Source organism: Eulemur rufifrons, chromosome 8, assembly GCF_041146395.1.
Source record: "Eulemur rufifrons isolate Redbay chromosome 8, OSU_ERuf_1, whole genome shotgun sequence".
In the NCBI taxonomy this organism is placed as follows: Eukaryota; Metazoa; Chordata; class Mammalia; order Primates; family Lemuridae; genus Eulemur; species Eulemur rufifrons.
The window spans coordinates 15,759,610-15,780,789 of NC_090990.1; the positions used below are offsets into that span (position 1 = coordinate 15,759,610).

At 38.9% G+C, this 21,180-nt stretch overlaps 1 protein-coding gene across 8 annotated transcripts; it reads right to left on the bottom strand.

Moving 5' to 3' along the window:
* Positions 1 to 497: 497 nt before the first annotated feature.
* SRSF10 (serine and arginine rich splicing factor 10) lies at positions 498 to 11,612 on the bottom strand. Of its 8 annotated transcripts, XM_069479540.1 has the most exons (7): positions 11,458 to 11,612; positions 9,954 to 10,058; positions 6,164 to 6,267; positions 4,783 to 4,945; positions 4,504 to 4,557; positions 4,263 to 4,364; positions 498 to 913 (listed from the first exon to the last, which is right to left on the bottom strand). In XM_069479540.1, exons 1-7 carry the CDS (start codon positions 11,520 to 11,522, stop codon positions 853 to 855), a joined length of 654 nt encoding a protein of 217 aa, XP_069335641.1. In that variant the 5' UTR covers positions 11,523 to 11,612; the 3' UTR covers positions 498 to 852. The 8 variants fall into 8 exon arrangements, with proteins under 8 accessions (XP_069335641.1, XP_069335643.1, XP_069335642.1 ...); XM_069479542.1 differs by lacking the exon at positions 4,263 to 4,364 and having other exon boundaries at positions 4,504 to 4,554; XM_069479541.1 differs by lacking the exon at positions 4,263 to 4,364.
* Between the last annotated feature and the right edge of the window lie 9,568 nt (positions 11,613 to 21,180).

Sequence of the window (21,180 nt, forward strand, 5' to 3'; positions counted from 1 at the left end):
ATGGCAGATAACCACAAAATTATTTTTGATAGTATATTGGGTTTCATAATTACAAGATATGAATGGTGTAAAATATTCTTATACACCTCAAACAAAACAATGAGGCCATACTGTAATGATTCACTAGATTGTGCTCAGTAGACATTTATTGAATAAGGGAATTATCTATTTTTCTCTCCAATTATCCAGTACAATGTTTTGCCCACAGTAAGGGCTCAATAAATATTTGCTTAACATACTGACTAGGAAAGAATTGAGAAGAGATGGGCCCTCTTAGCTGGATGTCAAGTATAATTGGAATTTACCTGGGAAAGAATAGTTAAGGAAGATGTAAACTGCATGTGGCGTACAAGTAAACTCAGATGCCAACAAAGCAAACGATTAAGCGAAAACACTGGCACCAAAATAAAGGCAAGATTTGCCAATAATGGTGAAAATGGAACTGACTTTTAAGAGATAACCAAGGAAGTTTATATCGGACATACCTTTCCCCACCCAATTCAGTTTGAGACAGACCAATAGAGGCACTGTAAGAGACTATGGCTGTCTTCCTTGATATCCAGACATCCTAGTTTCCAATAATTTATTTTGGACCTGTTACCCAAGAATCAATATAAACCTATTCATATTTAGGGATTAGTTTCCACAAGTACAAAGTTGAATTTCCTTTTATTTGTCCTAAGATGCTTACTTTCAAACTTGAAGGGACTTCAATTATTCCATGTAGTTTTCGATAACATTCTTTTATCTTTTCAGACCAGAGTCAAAATATTCGTACAGTATTCATACTGCAGCACCTTCCACCCACCCTTTGGTCGCTTGAACTGCCCTTCTTTGGTTCTTTTTCCGCTTTCAGATCTTTCTTGAAGTGTAGTAAGCAGAACTGTACTGGGTATTCCAGCTGCAGTTTGGTCTTAAATAAAAGAAGGATGTTTGTCAGTTTGGTTTTCTTTATTCTTCTCTGTGGTATACAGGATTTTGTTAGTTGAACTGGATGTAGCAGCTTACTGGGCCAAATTTTCAAGAGAATAATACAATAGTTCCCAGGTCTTTTCCCTGGGTTGTAACTTAATAGCGCATACTCTATGTAGCACCTTTCCTCTCTCACTGAAGCATTATCTCACATTTTTCTTCTTGCTTACTTGGCTTAAAAAAAAAAAAATGCAGAGATCTTAAGTAAAAGGAGAGATGAAGTCTCAGCCCTCACTTGAGTGTTGACATGACCATCCTATTTAATATTGAGCCCAGTGCCAGACACACAGTAGGTACTCAGTGTGGGACTCAACTATGTAACCCAAAATTAACTTAAAACACTATGTAAAGATCCTCACCAATTATCTGTAGGATCCTAACCATCATGGGTTCAACTATAAACCTTTTGAAGCTGTTAGTTATATCACTTTAGAAACAACATATAAGGTTCTCAAGAAAATAGTCTGAGATTAAAAATAAGCTGACACAAGTAGAAAATAAAATGAAAAGATCAGACCTTCTAGTTCTACACAGAGACTAAGAACAAATTTCAATGGGCTATCTCCTCAACCTACTTCTCTCAAATTATAGTTTGCAAAAAAACCAAACCAAACCAAAACAAAACAAATCTAAGGACCAGGCCTGGCTCAAATCCTGCCTCTGCCTTTAACAGTCTTGTCTTTGCGCCTCAGTTTCTTTATCTGTAACATGGGGGAAATAAAAATTATCTTTCTCATAGGGTTTTGAGAAGAGTAAATGAGTTACCACAAAGCCTTTTGAAGCGTCTGGCAAATCATAAATACTAAAATTGTCATAAAGTAGCTAGAATTCAAATTACAAAACACCCAACCTACTTCCCGAAAGTGGTTATCACATATTGAACTGCTCACCAACATTCAATGAAAAAGAATTTAAAATCATGCCATAAACAGAAGGCCCAATGCATGTTGTTTAGGAAGTGGAAGAGCAGAATTATTGATCCACCCAATAATGAAAAGTATAAACATATTTAGCTGACCCAAATGTCACTTTAATATATATCTTAATACTACCAAATAACCTCTTTCTTAATAGTTATTTAACCCAAGAGGCTTAATGAGCAATCATAAAACAACTTTGCTGTTACATAATGAATTCTTAAGTACTATGTAAAAGATGTAGCCATCTGGCAAGTTCTATCATTTCCTAAGTAAAAGTTAGTTGTGCCTAGTGCAACACGGATTAAAAATATTCCTAAATCTACAAAGGACTGTTTCCACTGTTATTTTAGGATCATATTCAATACTATAATAATTCCAGTTAATCATTATTTCCTTCATTTTGTTTTTATTATAGCATGTTTGCTTAATTTACAGCAAGCAGAAAATAAGCTGGGTCTTGTTTTGATCCAAACATTGATGTTTTAAAGGTTGTACACAATATTTGTTAAAAAGAACATATAAAAATACCTTTTTAGAAGCTTCTATAAGAAAGAAAATACAAAGTTTAACCCCACAACTTTCCTCTTTGCTAGAACTGCAAACTACTGCTACAGTTTTAAATACTTTTTGTTGTTTAAACTATACATCCAGGAAAATCTAAAAAAATTAAAGAAACGTGCATATAAATGATTGCATAGCAGAACATGAACATTAACTGCAAACAGTAAAGAAATGAAAGCTAGAAATACTATCAAATGTACAAAGGTTCTAGAATCAATCCTTTAAACACATTCCACAAACAGTATTTAAAAACCATCTTTTTGTTCTTTACAGGCAAAGCCTAGATTACTAAAACGAAAATTGAAAAAAGTAATCCTCTAAAAGGAATCGTTTCCCCGTAGTATTTTTTACTTCTATCTGCAAGCAAGCAATCTGAGATTTTTAAAGATGCTAGCCTTTAATTCTGAAATGAGACTGGACATGTCAAGTCACTTTTGCCCCCAAAACGATCTTTCAGAGAAATACTAGAAATTATAAATGGATAAGGGCATTACTTCTTCATTTTTAGTTGGGTACTACCCATTGATAATCAAAAACTCAGAGATGTGACTCTTGCTTAAAACTGACTAATCCTTTTTGCAAAACTACTTTAAATTTCATGGCACCACAGAATCACCTAGAATGAGAGTGTTGTCCTTTCAATTTGCCTCATATTAAATAAACTGAGAGCAAGCCTCCCTCACGAAGAGGCAGGCAAATTTTGATACAAATGCACATGCTAAGTGCTTTAAGCATCAAAATTCAGTTCTTTTACACTATGCACACACATACACACACACAAAACCTACTATGAAACAATTTACTTGCTTCTAACAGCAGTAAAAAAAAACTAAGCAATATTATGGTCAACAATATTCCTTAAATTTTAGCATAACTACATAAGAACATCGTTTTCCTCTTAAAATTATTTCTGCCATCATTGACCTGCTCGAATTTTAAGGTGAGTTTTTCTGATGTTTTCTGTGTTCCAAATCTTCATAGAAACCAGAAAAAAAGCAGTGAAGGCTCCGTGTTTCAGTCAAAAACTCCACACCTCCCTGAAAATACTATGTAACCCAGTTGGCATCATTCCCCAAGACAGTGGGGTTAACAAAAGAACTATTCCACACTGCATCATAAATAAACTATTATCAGGGGCCTAGACATCTTGCCAAGACATAAAGGTCCACCCTGAACCTAAATGTGTCTGAGCAGTCAGTGTTGTACTGTGGCTACAACTTCACTTTTGTATTATTCTATCTTACTATCAAGCTACATTCTAGGTTAACAGTTCTACCAAATACGAATATGAAAGTTTATTTTTAATAAGACAATGTTGCAAATTATGGTCAACCAACATCTTTTCACCAAATACTTCAAGCATAAAAAATGAGAATCTTTACAAAAATATACAGAGACACCACAAATTGGTAGCTGCCCATAACATTAAACAAACTGGACTCTTAAGAGTGGCTTCTCAACAGCATATTTTAATTATAACCATTGCCTGGTACAGGGAAAACTAACAAGTGTTTTTTAAGCATCATTGCAACATTGTATTCCTGATAATTTAAGTAAACCAAACTATGAGTAAATGAATGATACATGCCTAAAAATTATCATGGTTTATACTATCAGTGGCCACTGGACTTAGGACTAGTCCAAGACCTCGATCTAGATTTTGACCTAGACCTAGACTGTGATCTTGACTGAGATTTGGATCTAGGTGGTTCTTTTTTCCTTGATTCCTTTTCATATCTTGAGCCAGACTTATAATGTGTTTTGGAATCTGTTTTAGAGGTGCCTCTAGTTTTGGTGTGAGATGCAGACCTAGAACGTGATTTAGCCTTCATTTCTTTCTTGGGCTGGGACTTGGACCGTGATCTTGAATTGGATTTAGATCTTGAAAAAGATCGATTTCGGTGTTTGAATCTTTCAAAACAGAGGAGAGATATAATTAGAGTAAAAATTAGATTCTATATTAATCAAATTTGTTATTAATATTTTTAGAGCAAAAGTTCACTCTGAAATTGAAAAATGTATGAGTTTTTTGCAAAGCAAAGTTATTTACCTATCATTGTCGGAATGGCTTCTGCTACGCCGTGGTCTTCCAGTCGGTCTACTGCTAAAAAGCATATCAGAAAAAGCAAACAGTGACAAATGTCTATTTATAAAGAGCCAAAATTTCAAATTACACGTGAACCATAAAACTTTTAAAATGAAACACTAAAATATTTTTAGCCTCAATGAAGCATTCAATGTATATAATTAGAAGTATACACAAAAAGATTAAAAAAAAAAACTAACACATCTTTTTAAAACAAATCACTGTGTTACACATCACACTTACTTTCTAGGACTATAAGATCTCCTATAGTTGTAATCAAAAGACCGACTTCTTGATCTCCTTCTTTCATAACTTCGGCTTCTAGAACGTCTGTATCGATCATAATCATCATAACGGGAAGAACTGTACACATTCCTTCCTTCCTTGGCTTTCATCTGATTTGGTGCTAGGAAATACATAGAACAGAAATATTCAGAAATATCAAAAACTTAGTATTGAAGCCCTCAAGAAATAAAAAAATTCCTGCATCTTTTCTCTTGAACCAAGGTAAACGTGTGTGCTTTGGAATCTGTTTTAGAGATGTCTCTAGTTTTGGTGTGAGACGCAGATCCAGAACATGATTTAGTCTTCGTTTCTTTCTTGGGCTAGGTCGAGTTAATTTGTGAATATTAATCTTGGAAAAGGTATGTATTTATTTTTAAGGAAGTCTATCAGAAGACTTGCTTCAGCCCAGGAGTTTGAGGCTGCAGTGAGCTATGATTGATTCACTGCACACTAGCCTGGCAACAGAGAGAACTCACCTCCACTCCACCGCCCCCCACCCCCACCCCAAGACATGCCAACTCTTTGACTCTGGGAATCTACACAATAAAAGGATTTTTAAAACTCCAAATTAAAATATGAATGGCTTCTGAATGATACACTGGTTTGTAGTTATCCTGCCATAGTTTCCATTCATTAGGAACACAATTAACAACAAAATACTTATTGGTGGCCTATGAACAATATGTAGTGTCAAAATTCAGTAATATATAATTACAGTTCTGAGACCATGACAAAGAAAAGTGGAAGAGAGCTAACACTGATTGCCTCATACACACCCACACCCCTGGGCAATCCTCAGTTCTTGTATTATCTCATTCAATTCTATGAAGCAGATACTTTATGTATGTATGGGTATAAGTATATAGAAACAACACCATGAATACCCAGGAACCTATTACCCAACTCAAGAACTGGAGAATTACCAATAACTTGTGTCTACCTGAGTGCTCCTCCTCTTCAGCAGCTATTTTAATCTCTTTTAGTATCTAGCCCAAGACAACATAATGGCTGAGCCAAAATTCAAACAAAGGTTTACCTGAATTCTATTTTATTCATACTCCTGCTTTATCAGTATGCAGCTAGCATCTGGTTTATGCCTGCATGATCAACTTTCTGAAAAGTTCAAACATATTTCAGGCATTCTGATCTCCACATCCTAGCTGTAACTACACTTAAACTTTGTAATCTATCTGAAAAGTATGAAATATTCAAGATACTCTATCTTCTTAAAAACAGTCTTTTGGGTTTTGAACAGATACACAAATTGCTAAAATACTTAAAATCTCAAAAAACACTGGCTAAAAACAATACATTATATGTTAGGCATAAGGGTACTTACTCTTCCGATCCCCCTGTGCAAACTGTATTTCAATTTGACGTCCACAAATCCATTTTCTGTCCAAATTATGCAAAGCATCTTCAGCATCACGAACATCCTCAAATGTGCTAAATGTTAAGGGGCTTGGGAAGTTTTACAAACTTTGATAATGAAAGTTCAGTTGGTAAGTCTGGAACAATTAATAATCTCCCAACATTGTTTTAGAAAATCAGTCAGATCCCACTTACTAGTTGGTTGATTCAGCCATTAACACTTCACAGTATAAAGCACTTGTGATTTCCTAAAGCCAGGTTTTGAAAACACATGCGAATACATACTGTAATTATTGAAATAACATGTTATAGCTGAATCACCAAGTTTTCCTAGTAAAAAGTTTTCCTGAGTTTTAAGAACTTTACAAAACAAGACAAAAAAAATAAAAAATAAAAAAAAAATAAATGTCAGTTCTGTGTTGTATGCTAAAACAAAAATTTCTTAAAACAAAGCCAAAATACTGTTTTTCATGTTTCAAATGAAAAAAAGAAAATGCCAATAGTTCTTGTGTAAGCAAGCAGAATATGCCTTACCTTACAAGAGATGAAGCATTAACTTCATATTTTGCAGTTTTTTTTCCCAGATGTATCTAATACTATTAATTCATGTAGTTGTCTTCCTTGCACTGCACAGGGAAGACTGGCACGCTGGCCACTTGTGGGTATCAACACAGAGTCAGGCAATACTGAAGACAATCGCCATACCACAAGCATATTACATCCATGCACAAACTGCAAAAGCATGCTATCGAGAAATAACAAACCACTGTTAAGGACTCCTAGACTGGAAAGCCCTAACCATGATACTAAATATACAGCTTTCAGCAAAGAAATGGGTTTACGACTAGTTTCCAACTTGAGAATTTCAAGATAGTATTTACTAGCTAGAAGCAGGAACTGCTGGCACTCATTTTTGATCTGAGAAGCTAAGCTGCCTTGTCCTCCTCCCTCATGTCAGCAATAACCCTGACTGAGAACTGCTGGCTTTACATAGTTATTTTGTCCAAACCTAGCTCCTTTCTTAAAACCACCATTCTAACAGAAGCCAAGTATACATTCAAGGCAGCGTTTGATACAAAAGGTTTGGAAAGGGATCTAGGTTAGGTTCAGGCACATATTTTCATCCTATCCTAAAAAAAAAAAAAAAAGACACTATTCTAGATTGCACATTTCTATTGCTTAAATGTGAAACAGAACACAAGAGTGTAGATTTGGACAGCCGATTAAAAAACATGCCAGAAGTGACACACTCCTTTAAGACTGATACTAGTGTTCTTTTATTCCAGAGACTAAATGGTCTGCCTCACTAGATTTCCCACTTTTTGTTCTGAAAGGAATTAAAAAACTGGAGCAGGTTTCTAGCTCTCTCTTCCTGAGGCCATTATGTGTAGGTTAAATGGAAGGAGAGGTTTTCCCAAGTCAATAATTGGGCTTTCAACATGAAAAGGCAAAGGCTGATGGGGAGTTTAGAACCTTGAATATTGTAACTGAACATCCCTCAAGGTATCCAGGTTGGCTCTAAACTAAAAAGGAGTAAGCTCACTTAATGAGTATACTACTTTATTTGTTACCCTAAGACAAAGAACATAATTTTAAAAAGGATTTACATAGAGAGCTATACAAATTATTAGTGAGAGCAGAGCACACTCTCTGGGGCTACCCTCAAAAATGGAATCCTGAGTTGGATGGCAAGATTCTACTTTACCTGGTAAGCCAGGGATAGGAATGGAAGGCTAATTGCGAATGGAGTCAGGCAGAAGAGAGAGCAGCAGTAGTGGCAGCCAAGTATCACTCTGATGCCAGTCATGGAGAAATGTGTATTTCATAGTTTTTCCAAAAATGAAACTGATAAGCCTGTTACTTATTTCCTTTTAACTATTTTAAAGACCATAAGGATGTACTAAATATGTATATATAAAAATTATCTCTCTCCTGTAGCTTCCTTTGTATGATCACCCATTTCTGGCTCAAGTATTACACACTCCTGAGTCTAATTACTGCTGACTTTGGTTCCCAGGCCATCCCAAACCAGGTAAAATCAGGTCAACATTATAAGCCAGCATGCACATCCATTTTTATTTACCAAACCGGATATAATTATTATCCTCTCTGTAACAGAGCTTTGCAACCAATTCCCACAACTGTCTTTGATCACTGGCCAGGAGCAGTAGCTTTCGGCCTTTCCTGGTAAGTCTCATTGGGACTCTGCTAACTTAAGTTTCGAGAGATCCACTGAATTTAAGCAGTGAGAATTTCTCCTAGCTTGAGGTCCACAGCCCCAACTTTTGTTGTTGCAGGTAGATGATCTCACTGAAGGGAGGAAGTAAGGTCACCTGAAACTCTAGGTCAGGGACCAATTTCCCATAGATCCTGATTAGGTACCCAGGGAGAAGGCTTGTGCAACCCATTCAGGGCCAACTGATCATGTGTGCTAAAGCAGCACAGGGCCAGTAGGCTTCACAGAGAGCTAATTTCCAGAAGTTAAGGGGTTGTGTGTGTCCCCAGGAGCCACTATGAAATCTATAAACAAACAGTATTTCTAGTAGATTTGACCCTACAAGACCATCAGAGCTGTTTCTACATAGTCCCCAGTGCATGCACCTGTCTCTCCTTTAAGCAGGACTTTGTGGCTTGACCCCAGAACCTCATGCTACCCCAAAGAGCACTGCCCGCTACTCTGTGGTATCTGATCACCTGGTTCAAAACCAAAATATGCTGAATTGAATCTTAACAGTATTACATCCTGTTACACTTTAACTTGATAAGCTAAGAGAGAGTGCATTTATACAAGACCACAATCACAACATCAAAGGCCCACACAAATCAAGTTATAGGTTTTGTCACTAGACCAAACCAGATTGTGAAAATTAACTGCTTACAAAACATTAAAAAAAAAAAAAAAAAAGAAAAAAAAAGAAAAAACAAAAGGAAAATAGTTATTCTGTAGGATACATCAGGTATGACTCCTTTAATCTTGGCCATCATTCAACTTCATCTTGACCTTTAACTCTTTAAGTGCTTGTCAGAAGGACTTGTCATGAGATGCTTGGCCAAATATGACAGATGGCTTTATCTTTAACTTTGAAAAACAACCTTTTCCCCCTTTTGTAGATAAAGCGAGGCTTTGTCTCCCATTAGGCTTGTCCTTCTTCCAGCTTTTCTTTATTTTTTCTTTTCCCAAACTCTCCCTTCTCTTCAAGCCTGATCCTTAAGAGGTCTTTGGCTTGTCTACTTGCCTTAAGTGTTGAACTCTACTCTAAAGGTTCTTTCATGCTTTCTCTTTGGGGTCGCCATAACTGTACAGCTTTACATTCTCTGAGGTAACAACAGAGGACAGCAAATTAGGGGACAATATTAAAGAAGTTTACCTCATTGTTATACAATTTGTTTTTGATCAAGTGATTCAAGTTAACAAACAAGAATACCAAACTTTAATTGCTAAGCACAAGAACATATTAACTTTTAATTGACTTACAATAAAGGTGGTAGCAACCAGAGTGTATTCAAATTTAAATCACATATAATCATTGATTTGAGTTTTAGCAGCATGAATGGGAATTTAAATATTACTATTTTTGGATTAACTTTAAGAAATAGTAAGAGCAACGTGTGAGTCAGAATGAATTTTCAAAAATTTGAAGATATAAGACATTCATTAGGGGACAAAAATAAACTACTTTTTAGATGTTACCACTTACATAAACTTGAATTTCAAACTTCAACACCCCTCACTAATCAGCCATCTGAAGAAAGGATATTGAACATAAGCAAATCCTCTTGGACGGCGAGTGTAGAAATCAAGTGGAACATACACATCAACTATAGGACCATAACGACCAAATTCACGCCGTAAATCTTCAGACCTAAAACATCATAAAAAGACTTCAAATTTTTATGTTCATGCCCTTAAAAGAGCTTCTTTTTAAGCAATAGTTATCTTTCTGTAATATCTCAATCAATGAAAAGGACTGTGCTTATTAATAACACCGAGACCCATAGGTCTCAGCTGTATCCCTGGGCGACCTGAAACAAACAAGCTTTCTAAATCTCAACATTAAAAGCCAACTAAGAACATACAAAGATGTACAGGCAATACATCTTTTTGATAAAGGAAAGCTACGATGCAGGAATTTTAAAAATAAAAATGCAATTAATAATTAGATGTATTATCTTATATCAACAGGAAAACAGACATATGGTGTAAGGAAATGATCACCATTTACTGTTTTTATTCAGCCTGCACTTTTCATAAAAGGTATACCAGCATTAGATTGTATATAACCATTGCTAATGCTTTTCTTTAACAATATAAATCACCTCCTGTACTCTGAAAAATTCCAAGCACTTATTTTTACTACAAAATTTTAATGACAGGATCAGGCACTTAATAGTAGGTAGATATGGTTTGAAAAATAAGTCACAAACATATCTAACTCTTTAAAGTTAAGACAAAAGAAAATAAATCACAAAGCTAGGAAAAACCAAAAAACCAACACCTTATTTTTTGTCTGTACATTATTTGTGAAATATGAAGGCAACTCGAAACAATTAAGGGAACTGGTGAGAACACAGCCTATTTAACGTACGTATGGATTAATCTAATTTAGCTGTCAACGTTCTAAAGATAAAAGCTTCCTAAGCCTCTCAAAGGGTGACCAGAATTTCCACGAAACGGGAAAAACTACTCGCAATATTTAACTAAAAAAATTTAACTCCACTAATTTCAACGTTCCTTTTCCCCAAACGTTCCCAACAGATTAAAAACCACAAACATAATCACGACCAAAAATAAGAAAGAAAAAAAGGTAGCAAATGCTTCTTCACATGTCTCTCCCTCGATCCCGTTATTTCACCGCAATCTTTAACAGAAAAAAAAAAATATCTGCGGGCCAAGGGGGCGTGCACCCCGAAGAACGTGAACTTCCAATCAATCAATGGGGAGCGGATGTTGGGTCGCGGAAAGACAGCGGCGGGGCTGGCTGCGCCCAGAAGAAGCGGGAAGAGGGCGCCCCGAAGTGCGGAGGGGGAGGGGCAACGACATCCCCGCCACGCGGCCCGCGCTCCCCAGCCAGGGCAGGGGCGCCGCCCTCGCTCCCGGGCGGCGGCGGAGGCCGGCGGCGCGGCCTGGTTCGGGCGCGGGACCCGCCATCTTCACCCCTTCCCCTCCCCCGGCTCAGCGTCGCCGCCTCCGCCGCCGCCAGTGTCCTCTCCGTGCGCCTGCGGCCTCCTGGCGCAGGCCCGCGGTACCTGCCCTGTACCTACCTGGTGTCGTCCGCCACGTTCCTGACAAACAGAGACGTGTTGGGGGGGCGCAGGTAGCGGGACATGACGGTGACGTGAGTCTCGACCGAGGGCACTAACGGGCTTAGCAAACCGTCCGCAGTTAGAGCTGCGGATCCGCAGACACACAACCACACCGCTCCGCTACGGCTACCGCCTCTTCTCGCGAGACTTTACTCCCGCCTCCACCGTCCCCCCACCTCCAAACAACGCCGGGACAGGCAACGGTTGTTTTCCCGCGAGATCACCAGGCGTACGCCTGCGCATGCGGAGGGCTGGCGCACGCGCTGCAGCCTCGCTCTCATTCATTGGCTTAGTGCGCTGCTTCTTCCCCTCCCCCTACACCCTGCCCTTCTTTCTTTAGTTCGTCATTTTCCCGCCCTTTTCTTCCTTGCACACCTCCCCCACCTCCCTAGCTCACGCCCCAAAGTGAGGAAACTGATGTTTTAGCTCCTACGCCAAACTTTATAGTTATTACTAAATGGACAGACTTTTAACATAATTCATGCCGCCTTTAAAGTTCCTGTCTTTGTTCAAGTTATGCCCAGGTTTTTATTAGATCCCTGATCAGCAAGAGAAAAATTTACAGCTGCTTGTATGGAGTGTGAAGGAGGTGTGTGCCCTTGCGGAGACTCCTGCGCACCTTGGCCCCTCGTCCCACCCTGGTCATCTCCATTTACCCATACAGTGGGTTCCCAACATTCTGGTTGGGACCAAATCTTACATTGTAATCTCCATTGTTATTTATTGTGTATTCTTTGTTGCTAACGGTATGCATCAGTTCTGTTTTGCTGTGATTCTCAAACTTGGTGTCAAAACCCCTTTATATTCGTACAGATTATGAAAGACCCCAAAGAGCTTTTTTTTTTTTTTTTAAATGTGGGTTATACCTATTTAAATTTACTGAATTAGACCTTAAAATGGAGAACATTTTAAGACACCATAACACATAAGCACAGATTCCACTACTATTCATTATACATCGTATCGTGTAACCTTTGGAAAACTCTACATTTGTGAGAGAATGAGCCTGAAAAAGGGAAATACTGTTTAGTTTTTATATTGGAGACCCCCTTGAGAACCATTCTCTGCTCGATCAGTCTCAACTTCTGGAGATGAGGGACCTCCTGTTATAATAGAATGCCTCCAGCATGTCACACAGTGCCAAGCAGATAGCTGGGACTCATGTATTGTTTAATTAAATGAGCTTTTATTTTATAAAAGGCCATAAAAGCCTTATTTGTGCATCATTTAGCATCCAAGGCAATTAAATGATTTAATACAGGTGGTGATACTCTGTAGCACTTTGTAGCAGAGCTATTGTTTCTGCACTTATGTGTAGAAAGCTTCCCAAGAAGCTTTGGATACTTAGTTTCTTAAAACCTTTATTGATTACCTATTATGTGTCAGACATTATACTAGATGCTTGAAATTCAGTAATGGGAAAACAGGGAGCTTATGTTTCCAGAGGGGGCAGTGCAGAAAATAACAAGTAAACAACTAAAGTAATTGCAGATTTGTGATATGAAAGAAACAGTAACATGATAGGGTGTTTGTTCAATTTTTAAAACAGAAGGCCTTGCTGAGCAAGTGTTTCCCTTCTTTCAGTGAAGTACTTTTTAGTAGCAAGAAAACAGACTCCTGCACATTACCTTAAGTAACAGAGGAAATTCACACAGTCTAGTGGTACTCCTGCCACTCATGTTTAATAGGGTGAAGTTTTAGAACAGAGTCTGATGCATATTAAGTGCTCTATAAATGTTCATAGGACTGGCTCCATAATTTGTGGGGCCTAGTGCAAAATGAAAATGCAAGCCCCCTTGTTCAGAATTTATTAAAAATTTCAAGATGACAACGGTAGAGCCCTAAGCCAAGTGCAGGGTTGGTCTTTCTGAGGATGGGGCAGGTTCCACTGCACAGGCAGTCTGCCCATGAGGCTGGCCTCCAATGCTAGCAATTATTATTACTTATAATGCCTTAAGAAGTAATAGGAGCAAGTAAATATTTACTCACAGGAATTGCTTTCTGCCTCAAACACTAAGTGTCCCTTTGACTTTTTTTGTGCTTTAGGAGGCCAGAGGCTTGAAAAAGATGATGGTGGGAAAAGTGGAGAGAAAGTGAGCTCCTTTCTGCTAGTCAGAGCTTGAGCTGGGCAATTTACCAAATTACAAATCTGCTGGGGGTTTGGGGGAAAAAGGACATGGGAAGACACACTAAGGATCTGGAAGTATAACATTCCTTCACAAAAGTGCTGCCCAGTGCGGTAAGAGCCCTATATTTAATTCTGAGTATAATACCAGGGCTGGCATGTTTTTTGTTTTTTGTTTTTGAAGACTCCCATATTTTTCTTCTTCTTCTTCTTTTTTTTTTGGTGACCTAACTGAAGATGTATGAAGACCCAAATGTTAATTTCTGAAAATGGTCTGTTGATATTGCACCTCTTCTTAAAGAAATTATGTTTTATTGGGATTTATGTCATAAAACCACTTTCCTTGGGAACTGTTCTCAGTACTGTCCAAGTAAGACCCAAACGTAAGATACATAACTGAACTTCCTTGATCCTGAAAGAGTTCTTCCTTGATTTGTGGGCAGTGGCGCAGACACCACACTCAGTAAGCCATGCTGTTTGCTGGAAGCAAACGCACAGGGACAAATTCTGTGTTAAGTCGGTTGAATTACGAGCCTGACTCCACGCGCAGAACCAAAGCTTTGAGTCAATACAACGTTAGTCTTATTGGTATGATGTTTAATTCAGACAATTGCCATAGACAGTGCCTGGCGCTGTGTCTCTGTCTCCATGGGCAATCCATTAGAAGCATGTTTATTTAATTTGTTTAATAAGACATGTCTGGTGTTTCCTAAAAGTCTTCTCACTCTAGAGAGAAGGCAACAAGCTAAGTTCCTCAGACTGAGGAAGACTCAATGTTCTCATTTAGACATTTCTTAGTTGTAAGTTGAAAACTTTTGGGCACATGCATGTATACACATTTATCAATTTACCTACATACAGGCTGTGAACTAAAATAAAATCTTAAGGGTACCCCCAGCTGACTGAATGGAGGTCTTCTTGGCCCAGGGGACCCCAGAAATAACCTAAAGTTGAGCTGCTGGCTACAAGAAGGGAGAACAGACAAGCTTCATCATGCCCCCTTCCTTTCTTGTAGGTGTCCTTTGTAACTCATTAGCAGGCCTAATGCTATGCACCTGCTGTTCCCAACCCCTCGGCCAGCCGCAGACCAGTACCAGTCTGTGGCCTGTTAGGAACCAGACCACACAGCAGGAGGTAAGTAGTGGGTGAGTGACTGAAGCTTCATCTGTATTTACAGCCGCTCCCCATTGCTCGCCACCTCCCCCTGCCCACGCCACACTCTCCCTGGTCCGTGGAAAAATTGCCTTCTATGAAACCAGTCCCTGGTGCCACAAAGGTTGGGGACTGCTGCTCTACAACACAAAACAAACCTGCAGGTCCTCAATTTACTTAACAGATCACTTGAATTTGGGTATATGTCCAGTGACTTGTCTCTGATTGACAGACTTCCTTATCTTAACTTAAAAGCTTCCAAGCTTTTAGACAAAGCTTCATTTCTTTAACCAACTACAGATCACAGATTCTTTAAACCCATCTATAACCTGTAAGCCCCCGCTTTGCGATGTCCCGCCTTTTTGGGTCAAACCAATCTACACCTTCCATGTAGTGATTTATAATTTATATGTAATTTTTGTCTCCCTAAAATGTGTAAAATCAAACTGTAACCCAACCACAGTGAGTCCACTTATTCAAGACTTCTTTGGCATGACTCCGGGCCATGGTCCTCAAACTTGGCTCAGAATAAACCTCTTTAAATTATTTTACAGAGTTTGACTTCTTTTCTGTTGACAAGAAAAGAAGTCAATCCTTCTAACCCTGGCTCCCACTACGTAGGCTCTTTGGGAGAATTCATGGCTTATGCACACATTTGTTCACCATATTCCTTAGATAATCTATTCTAGAACAGTTGTAAATGTTAAATGCTTATCGTTAAAACTTTGGAAATGAAAAATTTAAAGCAAAAATCAGCTGTGATCCTACCACTCAGAACTAATTACTATTAAAACTTTGATGTGTTTCTACACATTTATGTAATTGTTAAAATTGAAATCATACATATATACAGTTTTGTAATGTGTTTTTTCCCACCAAACATTTTATTAAGAATATCTTTCGTGACCATTAAATAATTGTAATAAATATATTTTTGGTAGTTGCTGTATCAGTTATAAATTGGGTACAATTACCAGAAACAAAGACCTGAAATAATAATAATAACCTTGATTATGTAGCTAACACTTACTGAACACCATATACCAGGTACTTTTCTCACAAAAGAACAAGGGAAACAACTGAAGAAGTGGTAGCATGTTATAGTTTTAGAAGTCATCCTGTTCATGATTTTCAGTTATTTTTTTTAAAGCCACATATATTAACCTACTGAATTCTCACACCAAACCTACTATTATTTTTTCTACTTTATAGATGAGGAAACAGAGGTTTACAGAGTAGTATAGGTAAAATGAAGAGTTTCATTTTTTGTCTAATAAGAAGTAAGAAACAGAATTCAGGACGGGTATGGCAACTCCAGAATGTCATCAGTGTCCTGGCTTTATCTAGGTCTCTCTCTTTTTCTGTCTTTACTATCCGCAGCGGTGGCTTATGGTCACAAGATAGCTCCTGGAGCTGCAAGCGTCACATCTATATCCCAGGAAAAAAGAAAGGGTAGGACAAAGTGCAAAAGGCGCATGCTAGCTGAGTCAGCAACTGCCCCTTATACCTAAGGAAATTTTGTTAGGCCCAATCCAACAATTCCTGCTCATACTGCATTGGCCAGAACTGAGGCTCAGGGCATCCCTATTCTCAAGGGAGGCTAATCACTGTTACCTGCAACAAAGTCTGAGTTCCGTTTGTAAGAAGAGAGAAAGGAAGCATTTTGTGGATATATTAAAAGGGTACATTTCATTACAGGCTTGTAGCATAATCGACTTATGTAGAAATGGTGATGATGATGATAAAAGATAACATTAGACAAAAACTACAAGCCAGATACTGTGCTAACCATTTCATCTGCATGATCTCATTTAATCTTCATTGCTATGAGGTAGGTACTATAACTCTCTCCATTATACAGATGAAGAAACTGAGACTTCAGGACATTATAAAGCTTTCTGGCAATATATCAGGTTTAGAGGATAAAAGATAAGTAAGACAGTTCTGGTGTTTGTAAGACATTCTTAAATAGAAAACTACACAGTGTTTGTAAATTTGAATTTTAGGTTAGTTTTACATAGTTAATAATTCATCTATCTGAAGTTTAATCAGATTAGTTTTATAACAGCCAAAAGGCCCATCAATTACTATCCAATCCCAGAAGGTAACAACAGGCGAAGTGCAAAAGACTGTTGTCAGCTTGCCTAAAGGCATCTACCTGTTTTACCAATGTCACTAGGTCTATAGTCAGGGACTGTTTGAAACAAAACACACAAGTAAACACCAAAACCTAAGTGTCATTAATTTCCCACACTTCACCTGCAACATGACCAGGAATCATTAGAAAGTCAAACTCAAGTGTTCTTCCCTCCTTATCCAGGTCAGACTCTAAGGTCCATCACCATTTCCTTGCGTATGCGTGCAACTCCCTGGCTTCCACTCCTCTGGGCTGTACTATCCTGGCAAAGCCTCGATCCCTGGCACACCAGCGTCTTCCCGCCTGTACCCATGCAACCATGCATGAGCTGGGAAAAAGGCCACACCACGCAAACTGGCCTCTTTACCTTTATGGCCACAAACAGCAACTGAGCATTCAGCGCTGCCTGCCAATTCTGTTATTTTCTTAGTCAAGTCACTCCTCTGTTTTCCCGGGGTTTCCTTTTGGTTTCTTCCTGCCCTCAAACCTCCAATACCCTCTGCTTCTCCTCACTCTCAGCTAATTTTATCAAGAAAATAGAAACAAAAGAAGAGACTTGCTCATCTCCCCGTCAACAACTCCAGAGGAGCAGGGAACCCTGTTTCCTCTGCCTGTCCTTTTCCTGCAGTGGGTGGCTGTCCCTCCTATCTGAGGCCATCTCCTCCCCTGGGGCACCGCACTCCTTTAGTTACTGCTCTTTCTCTTACACAGTCAAGTTCCCTCCTCTTCTGGCTCATTTCCATGAGTATAAAAAACATTCAGTAATAGCTCCCACCTTTAATAACGCCAGATCTTGGAACCAAAATTGAGCCAGATAGTCTGACTTCCGAGCCTGAGTCTTAAAATGCCACACAACTCCCTAGAAAAGTGGATCAGGTTTACAGAGTGTGTGTAAGGGGCTGAAAAAGGTTAAGAACCTTTGCCCTAAAAACTTTACAGAATTGCCAAGGCTGACTGGTTGTCCACTGCTTTTCCAGGTTAACTAGATGTAACAACTCGTATAATGTAACAAAAGGGCAAGGGAAAGAACTGAAATATGATCACGTGGGTCATAACCATGCTTTGGTCAGCAACCAACTAAAAAAAAGTTAACTGTAAAACATCCTCAGGCGGGTTCTTTAGGAGGTATTCCAGAACAAAGCACTGTACTTGTAGGAGCTGACAGCCCCATGCATAATTTTGCCCCCATGACCTTCCAGTGGGGCAAGTTGTGGAGGCGGAAGACAGTGAAATTGATAATCCTGATCCTGAGTAGACAAATGCTAACGTGTGTGTTTGTGGCTTAGTTTTTAACTAAAAAGTTTAAAAAGTTAAAAAAAAACAAAAAAATGTTAAAAATAGAAAAAAACTTGTAGATAAGATTATAAAGAAAGAAAATATTTTTGTACAGCTGTGCAATGTGTTTGTGTTTTAAGCTAAGTGTTATTAAAAAAGAGTCAGAAAGTTAAAAAAATTTTTAAAGTTTATAAATTTACAGTAAGCTAAGATTAATTTATTACTGAAGAAAGAAAAAAAATTTTAAATAAATTTAGTGTAACCCAAGTGTACAGTGTTTATAAATCTCTAGCAGTGAGCCGGGCGCGGTGGCTCACGCCTGTAATCCTAGCACTCTGGGAGGCCGAGGCAGGAGGACTGTTTGAGGCCACGAGTTCGAGACCAGCCTGAGCAAGAATGAGACCCCGTCTCTACTAAAAATAGAAAGAAATTATATGGACAGCTAAAAATATATATAGAAAACATTAGCCGGGCGTGGTGGCATATGCCTGTAGTCCCAGCTACTCGGGAGGCTGAGGCAGAAGGATTGCTTGAGCCCAGGAGTTTGAGGTTGCTGTGAGCTAGGCTGTTACTTCGGGTAACAGAGTGAGACTCTGTCTAAAAAAAAAAAAAAAAAGACTCTAGCAGTGTACAGAAATGTCCTAGGCCTTCACATTCATTCACCATTCACTCACTAACTCACCCAGAGCAACTTCTAGTCCTACATGCTCCATTCATGGAAAGTTCCCTGTACAAGTATATCATTTTTTATCTTTTACACTGTACTTTTAGTGTACTTTTTCTATGTTTAGATACACAAACACTTACCATAGCGTTCCGGTTGCCTGCAGAGTTCCTTACTGTACGAGTTTGGAACCTGGCAGCAATAGGCTATGCTACATAGCCTAGCTGTGCAGTAGGCTATACCATCTAGGTTTGTGTGAGAGCATTGTGTGATGTTTGCACAATGATGAAATCACTTCATGATGCACTTCTCAGAATGTATCCCCATCCTTACGCAATGTGTAACTGTGCTAGAATGTTGTAGCTTTAGAGGTCATCCTGTTAATAGATTTCAGTCATTTTTTTTTAAAACCACCGAACTTGTTCAAACAAATTCTTATCAAAAACCCAATATATAAAACCATGCCTGGAGGGCTCTGATGTCCCACCTGCTTGGGACCTCCGAAAATTCAAAAGACCACTGATGTGGTTTAACCTCCTCACTTTATAGTCAAGGAAACTGAGTCCCAGGAAGGGGAGGGATGCACGCTTGCCCACACAAGTGTGTGGGAGAGTTTGTTCTAGCAGAATTGCCAGCCAATTGCTGGGCTTGCATATTAATATTATCTTCAGACTACAGCTTCTATGAAGGAAATTTGTAAAGCCACTTAGCCATTTTGTGAAGGTGGGCTTAGTTGAAATTAGATACTATTATTAAATTAAGTTTATTGAGCTGTATAATTTACATATGATAACACATGCACATTTAAAGTGTACCTTTCAATCACTTTTATTAACAGATTTATACATCCGGTAAGAGCCATCACAATAAAAAATATAGAACATTTCCATCACCCTAAAAGTTTCCCTTGTACCCCATCCCACTTGATTTCCCTTCTAACCTATGGGCCCTGGCAATCATCAATCTGCTTTATTTGACTATATATTTATATTTTCTAGCATTTCATATATATGGAAATATACACTGTTTACTCCTTTGTGTATGGCTTCTTTTGCTCAGCATGTTTATAAGATTCACCCATGTTTTTGCATGTATCTCTCATTCATTCCTTTTCATTGCCAAGTAGTAAGTATCCCATTGTATAGTGTGATGGTTAATTGTATGTATCAACTTGATTGGGCCATGGGGTGCCCAGGCATTTGGTTAAACATTATTCTGCCTGTGTCTGTGAGGCTATTTTTGGATGAAATTAACATGTGAATTGGTGGACCTAGTAAAGCAGACTGCTCTCCTTTGTCTGGGTGAGCCAGTCAATTGAAGAGCTGAATAGAACCAAAAGTCTGGGGAAAAGGGGACTTTGCCTGCCTGACTGCTTGAGCTGGGACATCAGTCTCCTGCCCTCAGACTGAAACCACACCATCTGCTCTCTTGGGTCTCCAGCTTGCTGACTGCAGATCTTGCGACTTCTCAGCCTCCATAATCATGCCAGCCAATTCTTTATAACAAATCTCTGTCTCTATAAAGATATAAATACAGATATACACATCCTATTGGTTCTGTTTCTCTGGAGAACCCTGACTAATACATAGGGCTACACTACAATTTATTTATCCATTTACCTGTTGCTAGACATATGGGTTGTTTCCAGTTTTGAGTCCTTATGAAGGAAGCTTCTATGAACATCTGTGCACCAGTCTTTCCGAGGACATATGCTTTCAGTTCTCATGGGTAAATATCTAGAAGCGCAATTACTAGGTCATATGGTGAGTCCTCTGGGAAGCAGATGCCAAGATGGAGCGGGAAGTGGAAGAAATTTATTGAGGGTAATTCTTGTGAAATATAAAGGGGGAAGGAAAGAGGAGAAAGCAGGGAGGATCTTCAGACCAGATGTTACCCTGTGGAAGGAGAAGGGGAAGGAAGGAAGACTGCATAGGAAGAACCTCATGCTTTGGTACAGCTCTGAGAAATTTTCACTAGCTCAATAGGGTGGCCAGGCACAAGATAGCCCATGGAGGGAGGAGTCCTAGTTGGACAGAAGTCACTGGGCCCCAGTACTCTCACCATGCCCAGTCTTTGGGTGGGGCTGCCTGGAAAGAGCATGGCCTCAGTTCAAATGCTGCAGTGGATCCTGAAGGCATTGCAGCAGGGGCTGTCAGCTCTACACACCTTGCGGGGGTCACTGTTGAAGGGAGATCTAAGCAGCACATTTCCATGGTGGCCAGGGTCCAAGTCTTGCTCCACCCAGATCCCCTTCTCCTTATATGATTGGCAGTAGCTGCTTCATGGGTCCCATGTTTCTGTCTTAGAAGAGAGAGGTCAGTGGGGTGA